This window comes from Physella acuta, unplaced genomic scaffold (assembly GCF_028476545.2).
Source record: "Physella acuta isolate Inbredline_101_S28 unplaced genomic scaffold, ASM2847654v3 ptg000991l, whole genome shotgun sequence".
NCBI classification, from domain to species: domain Eukaryota; kingdom Metazoa; phylum Mollusca; class Gastropoda; family Physidae; genus Physella; species Physella acuta.
The window spans coordinates 133,603-148,400 of NW_026732508.1; the positions used below are offsets into that span (position 1 = coordinate 133,603).

At 38.6% G+C, this 14,798-nt stretch overlaps 1 protein-coding gene and 1 pseudogene across 1 annotated transcript; both read right to left on the bottom strand.

The window, feature by feature from the left end:
* Nucleotides 1-260: 260 nt before the first annotated feature.
* LOC131954355 (endoglucanase E-4-like) lies at nucleotides 261-5,313 on the bottom strand (annotated as a pseudogene).
* A 1,821-nt stretch (nucleotides 5,314-7,134) lies between these two features.
* LOC131954343 (endoglucanase E-4-like) lies at nucleotides 7,135-14,502 on the bottom strand. The gene is made up of 7 exons (XM_059317953.1): nucleotides 14,387-14,502; nucleotides 13,509-13,664; nucleotides 12,190-12,397; nucleotides 10,961-11,097; nucleotides 9,640-9,812; nucleotides 8,847-8,994; nucleotides 7,135-7,582 (listed from the first exon to the last, which is right to left on the bottom strand). The coding sequence occupies exons 1-7, from the start codon at nucleotides 14,500-14,502 to the stop codon at nucleotides 7,135-7,137; spliced, it is 1,386 nt and encodes a 461-aa protein (XP_059173936.1).
* Nucleotides 14,503-14,798: the final 296 nt, after the last annotated feature.

Below are 14,798 nucleotides of genomic sequence, written 5' to 3' on the forward strand. Positions count from 1 at the left end.
CACATTACCATCCCTCTCTTACTAAATGCATGATATCACAAAAACCAAGTGGAATAGACCTATAGGTTATTTTTTCAAATAACTTTGAGTTATTCAGCTTTAATGAATACTTGCAATAAATGTAAATAGCTTCGTATTATTCAGGACTATCCTTTTTAGCAGAAATGTGTGAAATCAAAAAACAAGATAATAATGTTTATGTAAAGACTATTTGTATTTAAATCTCATTAAACAATAATTTTTAATTTCACAATCCCATCAATTAAGTAATTTAGGTGTTTACATGGACATTTGTTGTGTATTTGGTGGGCATGTGGTTTGCGTGTGTTTGTGCATTAGTGAGCGTGTGATGTATTTGCTGCACCGACTATATTTGTCTGTGTGGTCAAGTTTTTATATTAACATTAGTTGTGTGTGTAGTCTAGCTGTTACAGGGACATTTGTTGTGTGTGTAGTCTAGTTGTTACAGGGACATTTGTTGTGTGTGGTGGGCATGTGGTTTGTGTTCTGTAAGTGAACAATTCCAGCCAAGGCTCCAGTGAACCCCGAATTGTAATCTATGGCCACCTCGTTTAGCACGTAGTCGGTTCTGACGTCATGCTCTGCGGGGCCACCTACTAGAGCACCCGTCAAAACATGGGGGTTGGGGGCTGGTGAAGTCGCATCGGCAGACCCACAGGGCGCGGGCTTGTTCGGACAGGAGGCGGCCCGATGGTGGGGACGGAGGGGGGTACTTGCTGCCGTAACCAATCTGGTAACTAAAGCAACCGCCGTCATGAGGGTTGTCGCCCAAGATGTAGTTGATCTGCTCGACTGCCCAGGTGCGGTACCGGTCTGTTTGGATACCAGCCTCGGCGGCTAACAGGGCAATGAAGGCGGAGTTGGCGGCCATTCTAAAAGTTCGAAAACGACGACAGAAAAGCAGATGAGTTAGTCATTAGACGACCTCAGTCGCAATATGACTTAACTTACAGCATTAGCTCATTCATATGATGGCCTAAGATAAAATATGATCTAAGTCACAAGCTGACTTCCATGTTAACGAAAATAAAATTTTACTTTAAATCGTTTACATTTTACATTATGAATAGAACATTATCTATAACTTACGAAATCATAGTCTGTCTAATGATGTATTTGAGCGACTAATAAATAAATTGTTAAATGTTTATGGTGATATGTTTATACAAAATCTAAACATACTATGATTTTGCTTGAGTTTGAAATGTGTTTGAAATGTGATTACTCGTATAAAATGTTATATTTTGCTTTACATTTTAAAGATTTTACGTTCTTAGAATGTGAAATATGTTTAAATCGTGCTATGTCTGGACAATCTGCTGTGTGTTGGGGGTTCTATTTTTAAACCTACCTGAGAGAGCCCCACTTCATAGCCCAGGCCAGGCCACAGGGTGTGTACTTGGTGCCACCCCCGGGGAGCCAGTTGTTGAAGTAATCGATTACAGCATTTCTCTGGGCGGTATCGTGGGTCTCTTCATATAACAGTTGGTGACACGCGACTGATGGATAAAGTGTGGATTAAATGTTGGTAAAATGTGGATAAAGTTTGGGTAAAGATTGGATAAAGTGTTTATATGTGTGGATAAAGTTTAGGTAAAATGTGGTTAATGTGTGGTTAAAGTGTGGATAACGTGTGAGTTAAATGTGTGTGTAAAGTATGGATATATTACAATACAGCTTTTGTTCACATGATGTATGGCGATCAATCAAAGTGTGGGATCTCATAATGAGTGGGGTCACATGATGTAATGGGTCAAGTGATGTGTGGGGTCACATAATGTGTAATATTTGTTATCATTCTTCTAGATAAGGTATACATTCTATGATCCCTATTTTGAAAGATTTTAAGGAAACAATGTACTAAAAGGCTTTTTAGGGACACCACATCTACTGACCCAAATTGTATATCTTCTCCCAACCCAATTTTTTATAGCATCTACTGATACAAGCTAGGTCACGGTCTACTGATCGTAGCGTGGAAAGTTTACTGACCCCACTTTGGAAACTGTCTACTAATCATATTTTGGACACTGTCTCACAACACCACTTTGGACAGTGTACTGACCCCACTTAGTACCCCTATACCGACCCCATTATACTCACGCCTTTTATCCTCTAGCTGATAGGCCCAGATGTAACCAGATTCAGCGTTGGCCTTGGCCTCGTTCAGGTACTGGGCTCTCCCCGTGGCCCTGTAAAGCCAGACCCCAGCCTCACAGAGTTCGTCCTTGTAGTTAGTCGACCCGTACGCGTTGCTCTGGTACAATCCCCTAGATAGAAACAGTGAAAAATGTCACTAGATTATAATTATGATACAAAGCCCTCGTCAAGAATACCATCTATGTAAGAACAGTGATTATTATCACTATACATCGTTAACATGGTAAGATTACTTAGTATTTTTTTAACTAATTTAATACTCTTTAATTCCTGTCATATTTTAATTTATTTTAATTCTATACAAAATTATTTTAATTTTAGCTTTTCCTTTTTATTGTGTGTATAGTTTCTTAAAAATACTAATAAGGTGATTATCGCACTTACTTATAATCGTTAGCAAACTTGTACAAACTCTCAGCGGCTGTTAACAGCTGTGTGCTGTAGGCTGTATCTCCCTTGCCCTTGAACACCAGTGACCCAACAGCCAGGGCGGAAGCTGTACCCCCTGCTACGTCACTTCCCTGCAAAGAACAGAGAAATATGTTTACTATAATTTTACCAATGTTTTGGACATATTCCATAGCTTATCTGAGTTTGTTTGTGATACGGACCATAATGAATGTTCCCAATTTTATCAAAGGATTTTCAACTTAGCTATTGCTCCACGATTTAATTTAGTTGCCCTCATTTGCCTAAAAACAAGTTTTAATGCTCCAAAACATATCCAGCATTTCGAACAGATCAAATGTTTTCAAGACATCAAAAGTTCCAGAGCTTATGAAAAGTTCAAGAATACCAAAGCTCACTTATTTGTTCCATCTTTTCGATACCTGATCACGAACTTTTCAAACATTCAAAACTTTTCACGTCATATTTTCAAGAATGTATCATTTGATTCGGAAGTTATCAAAAATTCCAGAACGTACCGGATGTGCTATGCTCGCCTTCTTGCAAGGTCTCGCCATGGTCATGTCCTCTGGACGTCCCCAAAAGTTGTGGTCAGCAGTCTCGTCGCCCACCTGGAAGACAAACTCGTGAGCTGTTGGGTTCCAGGCCTTGAGGAAATAGTCCAGTGGCCACTTGACCATATCGTAGGCCTGGGTCAGCTGACCGGCCTTGACATAGCTGTCCTTCCATCTTGGTTAAACAGTGACGAAAAAAAACACGTTTAATATATTTATTATATATTAATTATTAAATGGTTATTTTTACTGCCTTATGGCATTGTTTAACGTTTTGCCTACGAGTGCCGTGCCGTTTTTGTTTCTGAACGGAAACTGTTATGTGACGTAGTGGCCGAATGGAGTATTTGGCATCTATCCCGTATGTTGATATGTTGGAACCCATGTAGTCTTTTTAAATATTTTTATATTTTTTCTTAACAGCGCCCCCACACACCACCTAGTTGTTTTGCCAAAATGTAGTTTTTAGTGTTCTAATTAAGATTCTTACGGGACTAGCATAGTTCCCGAGTTCAGGGACAGTTGCTGATTATGTTGTCACAATAGAATAAACAATGATCAATGTAATTTAATTTAGGGTTATGATGATTTATTTATTTTGTCTTTATTAGTCAGTGTCATACTAACCCCTGAAAAGTTTAGAGAAGCCTTGCAACTTTCCAAGAAGTAAAGAAAGAATTTCCCTTGGGAGAAAACACCGCTAGGGCGTAGCTTCTATAAAGAAATTCAAAATAATATCTGGTATTTGTATTGTCTATCATGCTTTAATTAATTACAATTTGTATTTAGTTTTTAGATGTTGAGTAGACGTACTTGTACATGGACCAGAGTAAAACGGTGGTCGTGTATGCCATGGGGAGCCCAAACTTAACGTGGTCCCCAGCGTCGTACCAACCCCCCGGGACGCAGTCGTTGAGGGCGGAGTCTCCCCTCCACGGGATGGGGTTGTTAGCGGGGAGTTTACCTGACCTGCGGATACAAGAAAAAACACATTGGAGAAACAGATACAGGTATCAACGTGTTTCGTTATAGTTAATTCACATAGTACACAAATCAACGGAAGTTTCGACACAATGTCTCTATTAGATCACAGCTTGTGAATGACGATGTTTCTAGAAATCACATGGGTAGGTAGTGATTATTTAACTACAAAAATCTTAAGTGATCATCAGTATAAGTTCTGTTTTTTTAATAGTAGGTATCGCAGTAGAGGGCATCAATAGCCAGCGTTATGTTTGTCCGGCATCCGCCGTTTGATTGTTCGGCATCTATCGATGCTTTTGCCTATTTTATTACTTAGGATATAGTAAAATTTAATTATTTTCTTGTAAATAACACTTCAATTTAAATCTACCTTTGTGCGGCGTAGAACAGAATAGATTTCCCCAAAGCCGACGCGTAATTTTTGACCGACTCAGTCTGCGTCACAAGCATGGGCAGCACAAGGCAAAGCATGAACCATGACGCCATCATGGAGAACTATTTCTATCCGGAAAATAAAAACAATTAAAACAGGACTTCCAAGTTTCTACCACATGAATCTAAAAAAAAATAATTATAATAGCATTTCATCTTATGAGCGCTTACAAATACAGCACTTTGCATTAACTAAGTTGCAATCAACATCTAGATCATCATATGTATTAACATAAAAATCAACATGTGTTCGAACATCTTAAAAACATAGCCTAAAATTTTAACATTACGAAACATGTTTATCCTTTACTGCATACTTTATCTTAAAGACGAAACCAACTCTTATACTTTATCTATAAAGATATCAAAACGTCATAAGCTGACGGGGGGGGGGGGTTAGGGGGGTCATAACACCCCCCCCCCCATAGACCCCTCGGTATATATAAAAAGTATGACGGGGGATGCAAATCGAAAGTTTGAGGGGGGGTGCAAATCGAAAGTTTGAGGGGGGGGTGCAAATCGAAAGTTTGAGGGGGGGGGGTGCAAATCGAAAGTTTGAGGGGGGGGGGTGCAAATCGAAAGTTTGAGGGGGGGGGGGGGGTGCAAATCGAAAGTTTGTCCCCGGGTAAAAATTGGAACCCCCCCCCCCCCCCTTGAGACGATCCTGGCTACGCCACTGAGCTGACTTATATAAAGAAACTGAATAACTTACCTAAAGAAGAATAAAACCTTTTAAGAATTTAACCTTTATTCTATCAAAACATAGGCACTCGGTCTAACTTTTATACATATCTGAGAAATTAAAAGAAGTTGGTATTTTTGTTTTAGAAATAAAACGTTTTTTCTTATCTCGTTATCTAAAACACTAATTACAGCCTAATTACAGGTATTCTCGTGCTAATTAAGTTCAAGGATGTAACATCAACTTTATTTGCACGTGCTAGTTTAGTGGCGCACCGTGTACTAACCTTTAGTACACGTCAGTCCTGGTTGCTTTAGAATATTTGTGTGTGGGTTATCAAGTTCGCACATACTTCTAGAGTGAGATTGGCAATTCTTATACAACATTTAGTCGTGTAATGTTAAGTAATTAAGTGAGAGGGGCAATCATGGTACAAAATTAATTTACTGGCAGAATTACTTGGTATAGTGTAAGGTATTTAATCCTTTTGGGTTATCAAGAGGTAAAATTATATTGTGAAAAATATCTTCTTTATTTTCATGACTCATATTTGCCTCTGTGTCAAGGAAACAATTAATTTGTGAAATAATTTTCAAGTCTTAACAATTTTTTCGGAATTTAAACATTCCAATGTTATTACGTTTCGGATTTATTTTTTTCACACTTAAATGGGCCGTATTTCTAAGAAAGCGCCGGTAGGTGGCGCCACAGGGAATTAGGTAACATTTTCTTAAAGGCAGGGATGGCCACTCTGCGTAGCAATATTGCCCATTGTTGTGGCATATAACTGGAATGTTTCACTACCATCTTCCGCTCAGAGATATCCGCAGTCTCATTCCTTGTCTGAACTCCAAGTTGACTTGGTCTGTCTCCACATTACCCATCCCTCCTAGGTTAAATGCGCGCTGAACACAAAAACGTGCATTTAGTTCCAGGTTTTTTTTTAATATCACTCGGTTCACATTAGTCACTAAAATGTGATTTTCATAAGCGAACAATAGTTACTTTAAAGAAAGCAATTATATATATATATATATATATATATATATATATATATATATATATATATATATATATATATATATATATATATATATATATATATATATATATATATATAAATAAATACATAAATATATATATATATATATATATATATATATATATATATATATATATATATATATATATATATATATATATATATATATATATATATATATATAAATTTTAGCTGCATTTAAAAGTTTATTGAAATATAGGGTTTTTGTAGTTTATTTAAAGAAAATCCAAACACAAGATGAATATGTTTTTAAAGATAAAGTTTATTTAAAAATCATTAAAATATTAATTTTAAAATGTAATTTTGCGATACAAAAGTACAGAGCAAATTTCAATTAATAACATATTTGAACATCCGATAAGTTAACTGAGATTTTGAACTGTGTGGGAGGTAATCTTGGACCAGAAAGAAGTGTTTAAAATGTTTCTCAATAGAAGACTCCATTTGAAAAGAAATCAATAAAACAACAAGTTTCCATACGTTACAGTTCTGTAACACAAAATCACCACACACTTAACATAAAACTGATTACATCTACTTTATAAACAATTCAGTAAAATGTTGATCAACATTATTCACCAAAGATCATAAACTGTTGTACAATTTATAAAGTAGTCTAAAGTGTCTATACCTTTAAGTCACATACATATACATTTTTTTCTAACATCAATGCGTTATATGTCTGATATGAAACGAAATAATAGAATCTTACTTAGAACTCACGAGATACATAGAGCTATATTAGTATCAAATATAGTTTCTAACAATACTTCTAGTTGTTATTATTACATAGAGATTAGAAGAAAGTTAAATATATTAATAATCTGCCATTAATCTTTACAAGGGCACTTGTTGGCTGTGGCGGGCATACGCCCTGTCGCCTGCAAGTGCAAGATGCCTGCTAGTGCCCCCTGGAAGCCAGAATTGTAGTCTGATGTTACCTCGTTCTGGATATAATCAGACCTGACGTCATTGTAGTTGTCATTCTGATCAGGCCCCCCTACCAGAGCGCCGTGTAAGACATGGGGGTTGGGGGCGCTGGTCTCGAACTGCGCCCAACCGCAGGGCGCGGGTTTTTTAGGGCAAGAGGCGCCCGCGTGGTGTGGGCGTAAGGGGTATTTGCTTCCGTATCCAACTTCAAAACTGAAGCAGCCGCCGTTGTGACGGTTATCCCCGAGGAGGTAGTTGATCTGCTCCACCGCCCATTTCCGGTACCGGGTGGCATCGATGCCAGACTCGGCGGCAACAAGGGCAATAAATGCCGAGTTAGCGGCATATCTGCAGAATAAAGATTTTAGACATTGAAAATAATCATTGAGCGTCATTTATCGCGTCTATCATACTTGTAATTTGTTAGTGTTTTATCTACTAAATATGTTGAGGTGTTGAGCTGAGATTCCTTTCTTAAAATATCTTGTGTGAAAGACCTGGAGACGTGACCTGGAAGAAGACACCAAGAAGATTGGATACACCTGGGGACAGTTGGAGAGACTAGCCCAGGACAGAGACGCCTGGAAAGCTCTTGTCAGCGGCCTGTGTCCCAGGAGGGACGACAGGCAAACCTAACCTAATCTAAAATATCTTGTGTGAACAGACTTTTAAGAATGCAACTTTCTTACTTAGCACTGATATTTTCTAAATTGTAAAACAATAAATAGAGTATCGTACTTCTATGATCAAACTAAAACCATTTTAAATACAACATAAACTGTGCTTTAACTGACAAATGAGTACAGTACAAAAAATAATTGTTTCGTATATTTTGTGCTCATAAGATTTTTCTCTATGGAGTTTTTAAAACCTTTTCATCGTGACATAATAAGTGTCTTGTATTCATTGAGTTTTTTAAGAGAACTGCTTAGATGTGATCGATCTGTATTTGAAACCGTGCAGTTCATATTATGTAATCTTACTCAAGTTGAGAAGGTAGGGCATATCTTCAGGTCAGCGGGCAAAGGTGGGGGGGGGGCAGACAAAGTAGCTTCATGCTCAGGGTGTCAAGAATCGAAACAAAACAGTCAAGAATTTACTTAAAAACTGTGTTCTTGTGTTCTTGCTCTTGTTCTTAGTTTATATTTGTAATTTTGGAGTGGATTTCCTCCAACACAATTAGGTGTACGTGTATTTCCTTACTTAGCTTTCGTCCATCCAAGAGCTATCGGCAAAGCAGTAGTTATTTAATTTTTGAGTTTTCTAATCTAGATGCGTTGCTCACGCAATTAAAAAGCCTAATCTATCGGGGATCGAATTCAGGAATTTTAGGGTTAACCATGAGGTCTAACGCGCGAAAGCGTTTAGGTGTCGTATCAACACATTCCATTCTCAAGAAAAGATATTCCCGCAAATACTTTTGTATGCCATGACATCCTGGCTGCTTGTGATTCACTGACAACTGATATTTTTAAACTTTGCTTTGGCATACCCGTATTCCTCTTAATATAGGATTCCAAAAACCGTCTTTGTTGGCGCCCTATAACCCCAATGCTCACACAAAGACGCACGTTTATACACATTCGTACACACCACAAAATGATGTTCTTACCTGCTGGCGCCCCACTTGTCCCTCCAGGCCAGACCACAAGGGGTGTAAGGGACCCCACCCCCGGGCATCCAGTCTTTAAAGTAAGCGACGACAGCGTTTTTGTACTTGCTTTCTTTTGTCTCCTCATACATCAGCTGTTGGCAGGAGACTGCAAGTATAGAAAAAAGATGGCAGGTTTTCTTTTAGTTAGGCCATGCCAAGTTTTTGAAGTTATTGGCAGAAAATGCAAGACTTTTTCTTAGAATTGCCCGATTTTTATTTGTCAAACACACCAGACTTTTTTTCCAACATGCCAGGGTTTTGAGGGATTATGCCAAATGTATTTTTAGATCATAAAAGCTTCTTATTTAATTTATATTCTTCTTCTTCGTTCTTAATTTTTAGTGTTGAAAGGGATCGAGCCTTATTAGCAAGAGGGTTCGAACTCGAGACTTTTTCGAATTTAAACAACCATCAGGTTTTGCCAGTCGACCACGCCTCCAACACAATTAAGGATACGTATCAACTGGTTATGCGCCATTGAGGCCATTGACACCGATTTCAGCCTGCTTTTCTTTTTTGGATTTGCTTCCATAGCCTTTGTCCAACCAAGAACAAACTACAAGACAGCAGTTGTTTGATTTTGAAGTTGTCTCTCCTAGAAGAGTGGCTGTCTCCAATTTATATTCAAATATATATAATCTATTACACTGACATAGTTTTAAAGCCTCAAGCATCAATCTTTGGATCTGCCAGGGGTAAATGGTAAATATATTGTCATTGTGTTAGTAAAAACTTAGCCACGACTGTTTACTTTGTTTATCATCCCAGCTGTATGCCCAGGCTGTCTCGGTATCCGCGAAGGACTTGGCGTCTGCCAGGTAATGGCTGCTTCCTGTGGCCTTGTACAGCCAGATGCTGGCCTCACACATCTCATCACGGTCTCCGCTGGTGTCGTAGAACTCGGCCGCGCCTTTGAACAAACCCCTGCAAGAAAGACATGACTCAGTTTATATAGACGTAGAACTCCGCCGCACCTTTGAACAAAACCCTGCAAGAGAGACATGGCTCAGTTTATATAGACGTAGAACTCCGCCGCACCTTTGAACAAACCCCTGCAAGAAAGACATGGCTCAGTTTATATAGACGTAGAACTCGGCCGCACCTTTGAACAAAACCCTGCAAGAGAGACATGGCTCAGTTTATATAGACGTAGAACTCGGCCGCACCTTTGAACAAACCACTGCAAGAGAGACATGGCCCAGTTTATATAGACGTAGAACTCGGCCGCACCTTTGAACAAACCACTGCAAGAGAGACATGGCCCAGTTTATATAGACGTAGAACTCGGCCGCACCTTTGAACAAACCACTGCAAGAGAGACATGGCCCAGTTTATATAGACGTAGAACTCGGCCGCACCTTTGAACAAACCACTGCAAGAGAGACATGGCCCAGTTTATATAGACGTAGAACTCGGCCGCACCTTTGAACAAAACCCTGCAAGAGAGACAAGTTGAGCTTAGTTAATATATAGACGGTCTTATTTAGTTTATAAATCAAAAACAGTAACGTTCCCTTTTTAGACCTGACGGTTCATTTGGGCAAGTGAAGTAGAGTTCACCTATTTAGTTTGTAAAAGGTTGAATATTTTATATATTTCTTATTAACTTAGTTGTTGTTTTTTTTTTTTAATTTCCTCTAACAAAATGATAATTAATAATTGCATTTTTATGTAGGTCTACATTCAATCGAGTTTATCAGTAAAATAAATGTATTTTAAAAGAAGATCTTTGATGTACAGGAACCAAAGAAAAAAAAAAATATGAAGAACAGATGACTAACATACGAGGTGGATGCATTAAAGGATGAGTGGATTACAAAGAAATATGTTAAATCTCGGACAAAATATGGTTAGCGATAACATCCGCTCCATAATAGGACTTAAGAGGACAATAAACAGGACATGATGGTACAGAAGGATATGAGGGGGGCATGATGTTAGAGGAGGATATGATACATTACATTAAGCAACAGGATGACATGCAGTGAGATATGAAAGTAGGATATGCAGCTCGTTGACAATTTAATTAGCGGAGATCGTACAATTAACGGCTATATTTATGTAGTTATTACCTGTTAGCTTTAGCAAAAGCGTACAAGCTTTTAGCTGCTGTAAGGAGCTGGTTGCTGTAAGCTTTGTCGCCTTTGTCCTTGAAAGCTATAGCACCAGCTGCAAGAGCTGCAGCCGTGCCACCAGCTACGTCACTGCCCTGAAAGAAACATTCAAAAGGTTTAGCAGCTGTATGTGGGGTTGTGGATTTGTGGTTGTCTGTAGTTGTTGGTGGTATGAATATAGTGGAATAATTTATATGATGCATTTAGTTGAAGTGCATGTGATCGTGCATGTATCCAATCATAAAGTGTAAATTGTGTATATCAGTCGAACTCGTGTAAAGCATTTATCACTGATCTAAAGTAAGTAAGTTTTCTCTTTAGACTAGCAATCAGTATGGCAGATAGAGTGCATGTGTTTCTTGATCTCGACATATGAAGGGATGGTGTGGTCAGCACTATGTCCAGCCACCTTTCTTTTCCCAACGTAATTAAGGTATCCATCAGAGCTGGTTTGACTCACGGACGTCCTACAGTCACAATTCCAAACCGAGATCCGAACTCGAGACCTTCGGACTATAGCCAAACGCTCTAATATTCAACCACACCACCCCAATCATGTAAAGTACTTACCACTTGAAGAAAGTAAAGCACTATCTACCTACATGTAAAGCACTATACACCTACATGTAAAGCACTATACACCTACATGTAAAGCACTATCCACCTACATGTAAAACACTATAGACCTACTACATGTAAAGCACTATCCACCTACTACATTTGAAGCACTATCCACCTACATGTAAAGCACTATCCATCTACCTTACGTAAGGCACTATCCACCTACATGTAAAGCACTATCCACCTACATGTAAAGCACTATCCATCTACCTTACGTAAGGCACTATCCACCTACATGTAAAGCACTATCCACCTACATGTAAAGCACTATCCATCTACCTTACGTAAGGCACTATCCACCTACATGTAAAGCACTATCCACCTACATGTAAAGCACTATCCATCTACCTTACGTAAGGCACTATCCACCTACATGTAAAGCACTATCCACCTACATGTAAAGCACTATCCACCTACATGTATATTACTATCCACCTGCAACATGTAAAGCATAATCCACCTACTACATGTAAAACACTATACACCAACATGTAAAGCACTATCAACATACAACATGTATCCACCTACCTAACGTAAAGCACTAACCACCAAAGATGACCACCCACCTTCTTCGAAGCACTGACCACCTGACAGGGTCTAGGCATGGTCATATCCTCCGCCCGCCCCCAAAAGTCATGATCCCTCCCGTCCCCCACCTGCACCGTCAGATGTTTCTGTCCCGGGTCCCAGGCCTTGAGGAAGTAGTCCAGGGGCCACTTGATCATGTCGTACATCTCATCCAGCTGACCCGCCCTCTGGTAGCCATCTTTGAATCTGGACATCCGGTTTTTAGAGAGCATACAAAAATACATCTGATTGGGATAAATAATGTACACGTAATAAATATCAGGTAGTCTTAAGTGGTGTTCTATATTGTTTATAGTATCTAGTGATTGCGTGTTTTAGAAGAATAACGATGAATGAATATGTGGGTACAACTTTTCATTAAAGAATATTATTAACCTACTTTGTATTCATATTTTCGTTTAATTAAAATTTAGCTAAAAATCATTATATAATGAATGTTATCAAATCAACAATATTGAGCGGTTTGGGTTTGAACCTGCAGTCTGGCAGTACAGCAGACTGACTGACAACCTTACCAGGAGTATACAGAGTTGGCACTGACCTAACGAGAGACTAACTATCGACCATACCACTAGTATACAGACAGGTGACTGACCTTACGAGAGACTAACTATCGACCATACCACTAGTATACAGACAGGTGACTGACCTTACGAGAGACTAACTATCGACCATACCACTAGTATACAGACAGGTGACTGACCTTACGAGAGACTAACTATCGATCATACCACTAGTATACAGACAGGTGACTGACCTTACGAGAGACTAACTATCGACCATACCACGAGTATACAGACAGGTGACTGACCTTACGAGAGACTAACTATCGACCATACCACGAGTATACAGACAGGTGACTGACCTTACGAGAGACTAACTATCGACCATACCACTAGTATACAGACAGGTGACTGACCTTACGAGAGACTAACTATCGATCATACCACTAGTATACAGACAGGTGACTGACCTTACGAGAGACTAACTATCGACCATACCACGAGTATACAGACAGGTGACTGACCTTACGAGAGACTAACTATCGACCATACCACGAGTATACAGACAGGTGACTGACCTTACGAGAGACTAACTATCGACCATACCACGAGTATACAGACAGGTGACTGACCTTACGAGAGACTAACTATCGACCATACCACGAGTATACAGACAGGTGACTGACCTTACGAGAGACTAACTATCGACCATACCACGAGTATACAGACAGGTGACTGACCTTACGAGAGACTAACTATCGACCATACCATGAGTATACAGACAGGTGACTGACCTTACGAGAGACCATAGCAGGGCCGTGGTGGTGTAGGAGAGGGGCAGCCCAAACTTGATGTGGTCCCCAGCGTCGTACCAGCCCCCCACCACACAGTCCTTGAGGGCGGAGTCTCCCCTCCACGGGATAGGGTTGTTGGCGGGGAGTTTACCTGACCTGGGGAATCACATGTATCAGATCATTCACTTTTAACAACTGCGGGGTTGTTGTTTTTTTTTGCATATAATATGTGATCAACACAAAGCATATACTGGTATTTTTAGTTTTAATTTGCGATGTTAACATCTATTTACTCATACATCTTTACACAGAATTTGTTATCTATAAATAGCATGTATTTGTAGATTCTTATATAGTATGACATCTTTACATATATCTTTTCAAGGAATTTATTGAGATATCTTTACATATAACATGTTATCTTTAAATAGCATTTATTCGGAGATCATTACATAAAGTATGTGACCTATCGTGCATGATTAAAAATAACACTTAATCAGCTAATTTTACATTCAACTAGATAGTTAACTTTGTGTATAATCAGTAAGCTATACATATATATTTTTTTCAGATAAAACTTCAAAACGTGGCATATTTTTTTAAAATAACAACGTTTATATTATACGTACATTTCAGCATCGTAAAAGAGAATCAACTTACCTTTGAGTATTGTAAAAAAAGAATCAACTTACCTTTGCGTATTGTAAAAGAGAATCAACTTACCTTTAAGTATCGTAAAAAAGAATCAACTTACCTTTGAGTATTGTATAAGAGAATCAACTTACATTTGAGCATCGTAAAAGAGAATCAACTTACTTTTGAGCATCGTAAAAGAGAATCAGCTTACCTTAGAGTACCGTAAAAGAGAATCAACTTACCTTTGAGTATTGTAAAACAGAATTGACTTTGACAAGGCGATGCCGTAATCTTTTGCCGCATACGTCATAGTGATTGAAGCCACCAGCGTCAACAGCAATGACGTCACGTTGGTCATCTGATGAATTAAATTGACCGTATTATATCACCCCAGTAATATTTATTCTATTTTTTAATTTTAAAAACATTACCTTATGTTTTATTAGATACTACCATATGAGTAGGCCTACCTTTAATCAAAGCTCTGATTTAGCTTTTTATTCTGCTAAACCAAATGAGTTTTTGTTCTCTATTCAATGAAAGAAAGTTACTGCTCCGACAAACAGTCTTAGACTAAAAGTTAAGTGGATGATTTTTCCAATCAACGCTGTAGCTATGTTTTAGCTAGATTGCATTTCACTTACTGTTACTTGA

What these genes read in the sequence shown, in the direction of transcription:
- LOC131954343 (XM_059317953.1), bottom strand. Translation starts at nt 14,502, where the DNA reads ATGACCAACGTGACGTCATTGCTGTTGACGCTGGTGGCTTCAATCACT. An exon ending in CTGTTTTACAATACTCAAAG is followed by an intron (nt 13,665 to 14,386) that starts GTAAGTTGATTC and finishes GTGATTCCCCAG; the next exon opens with GTCAGGTAAACTCCCCGCCA. An exon ending in GACAAGTGGGGCGCCAGCAG is followed by an intron (nt 7,583 to 8,846) that starts GTAAGAACATCA and finishes TTTATTCTGCAG; the next exon opens with ATATGCCGCTAACTCGGCAT.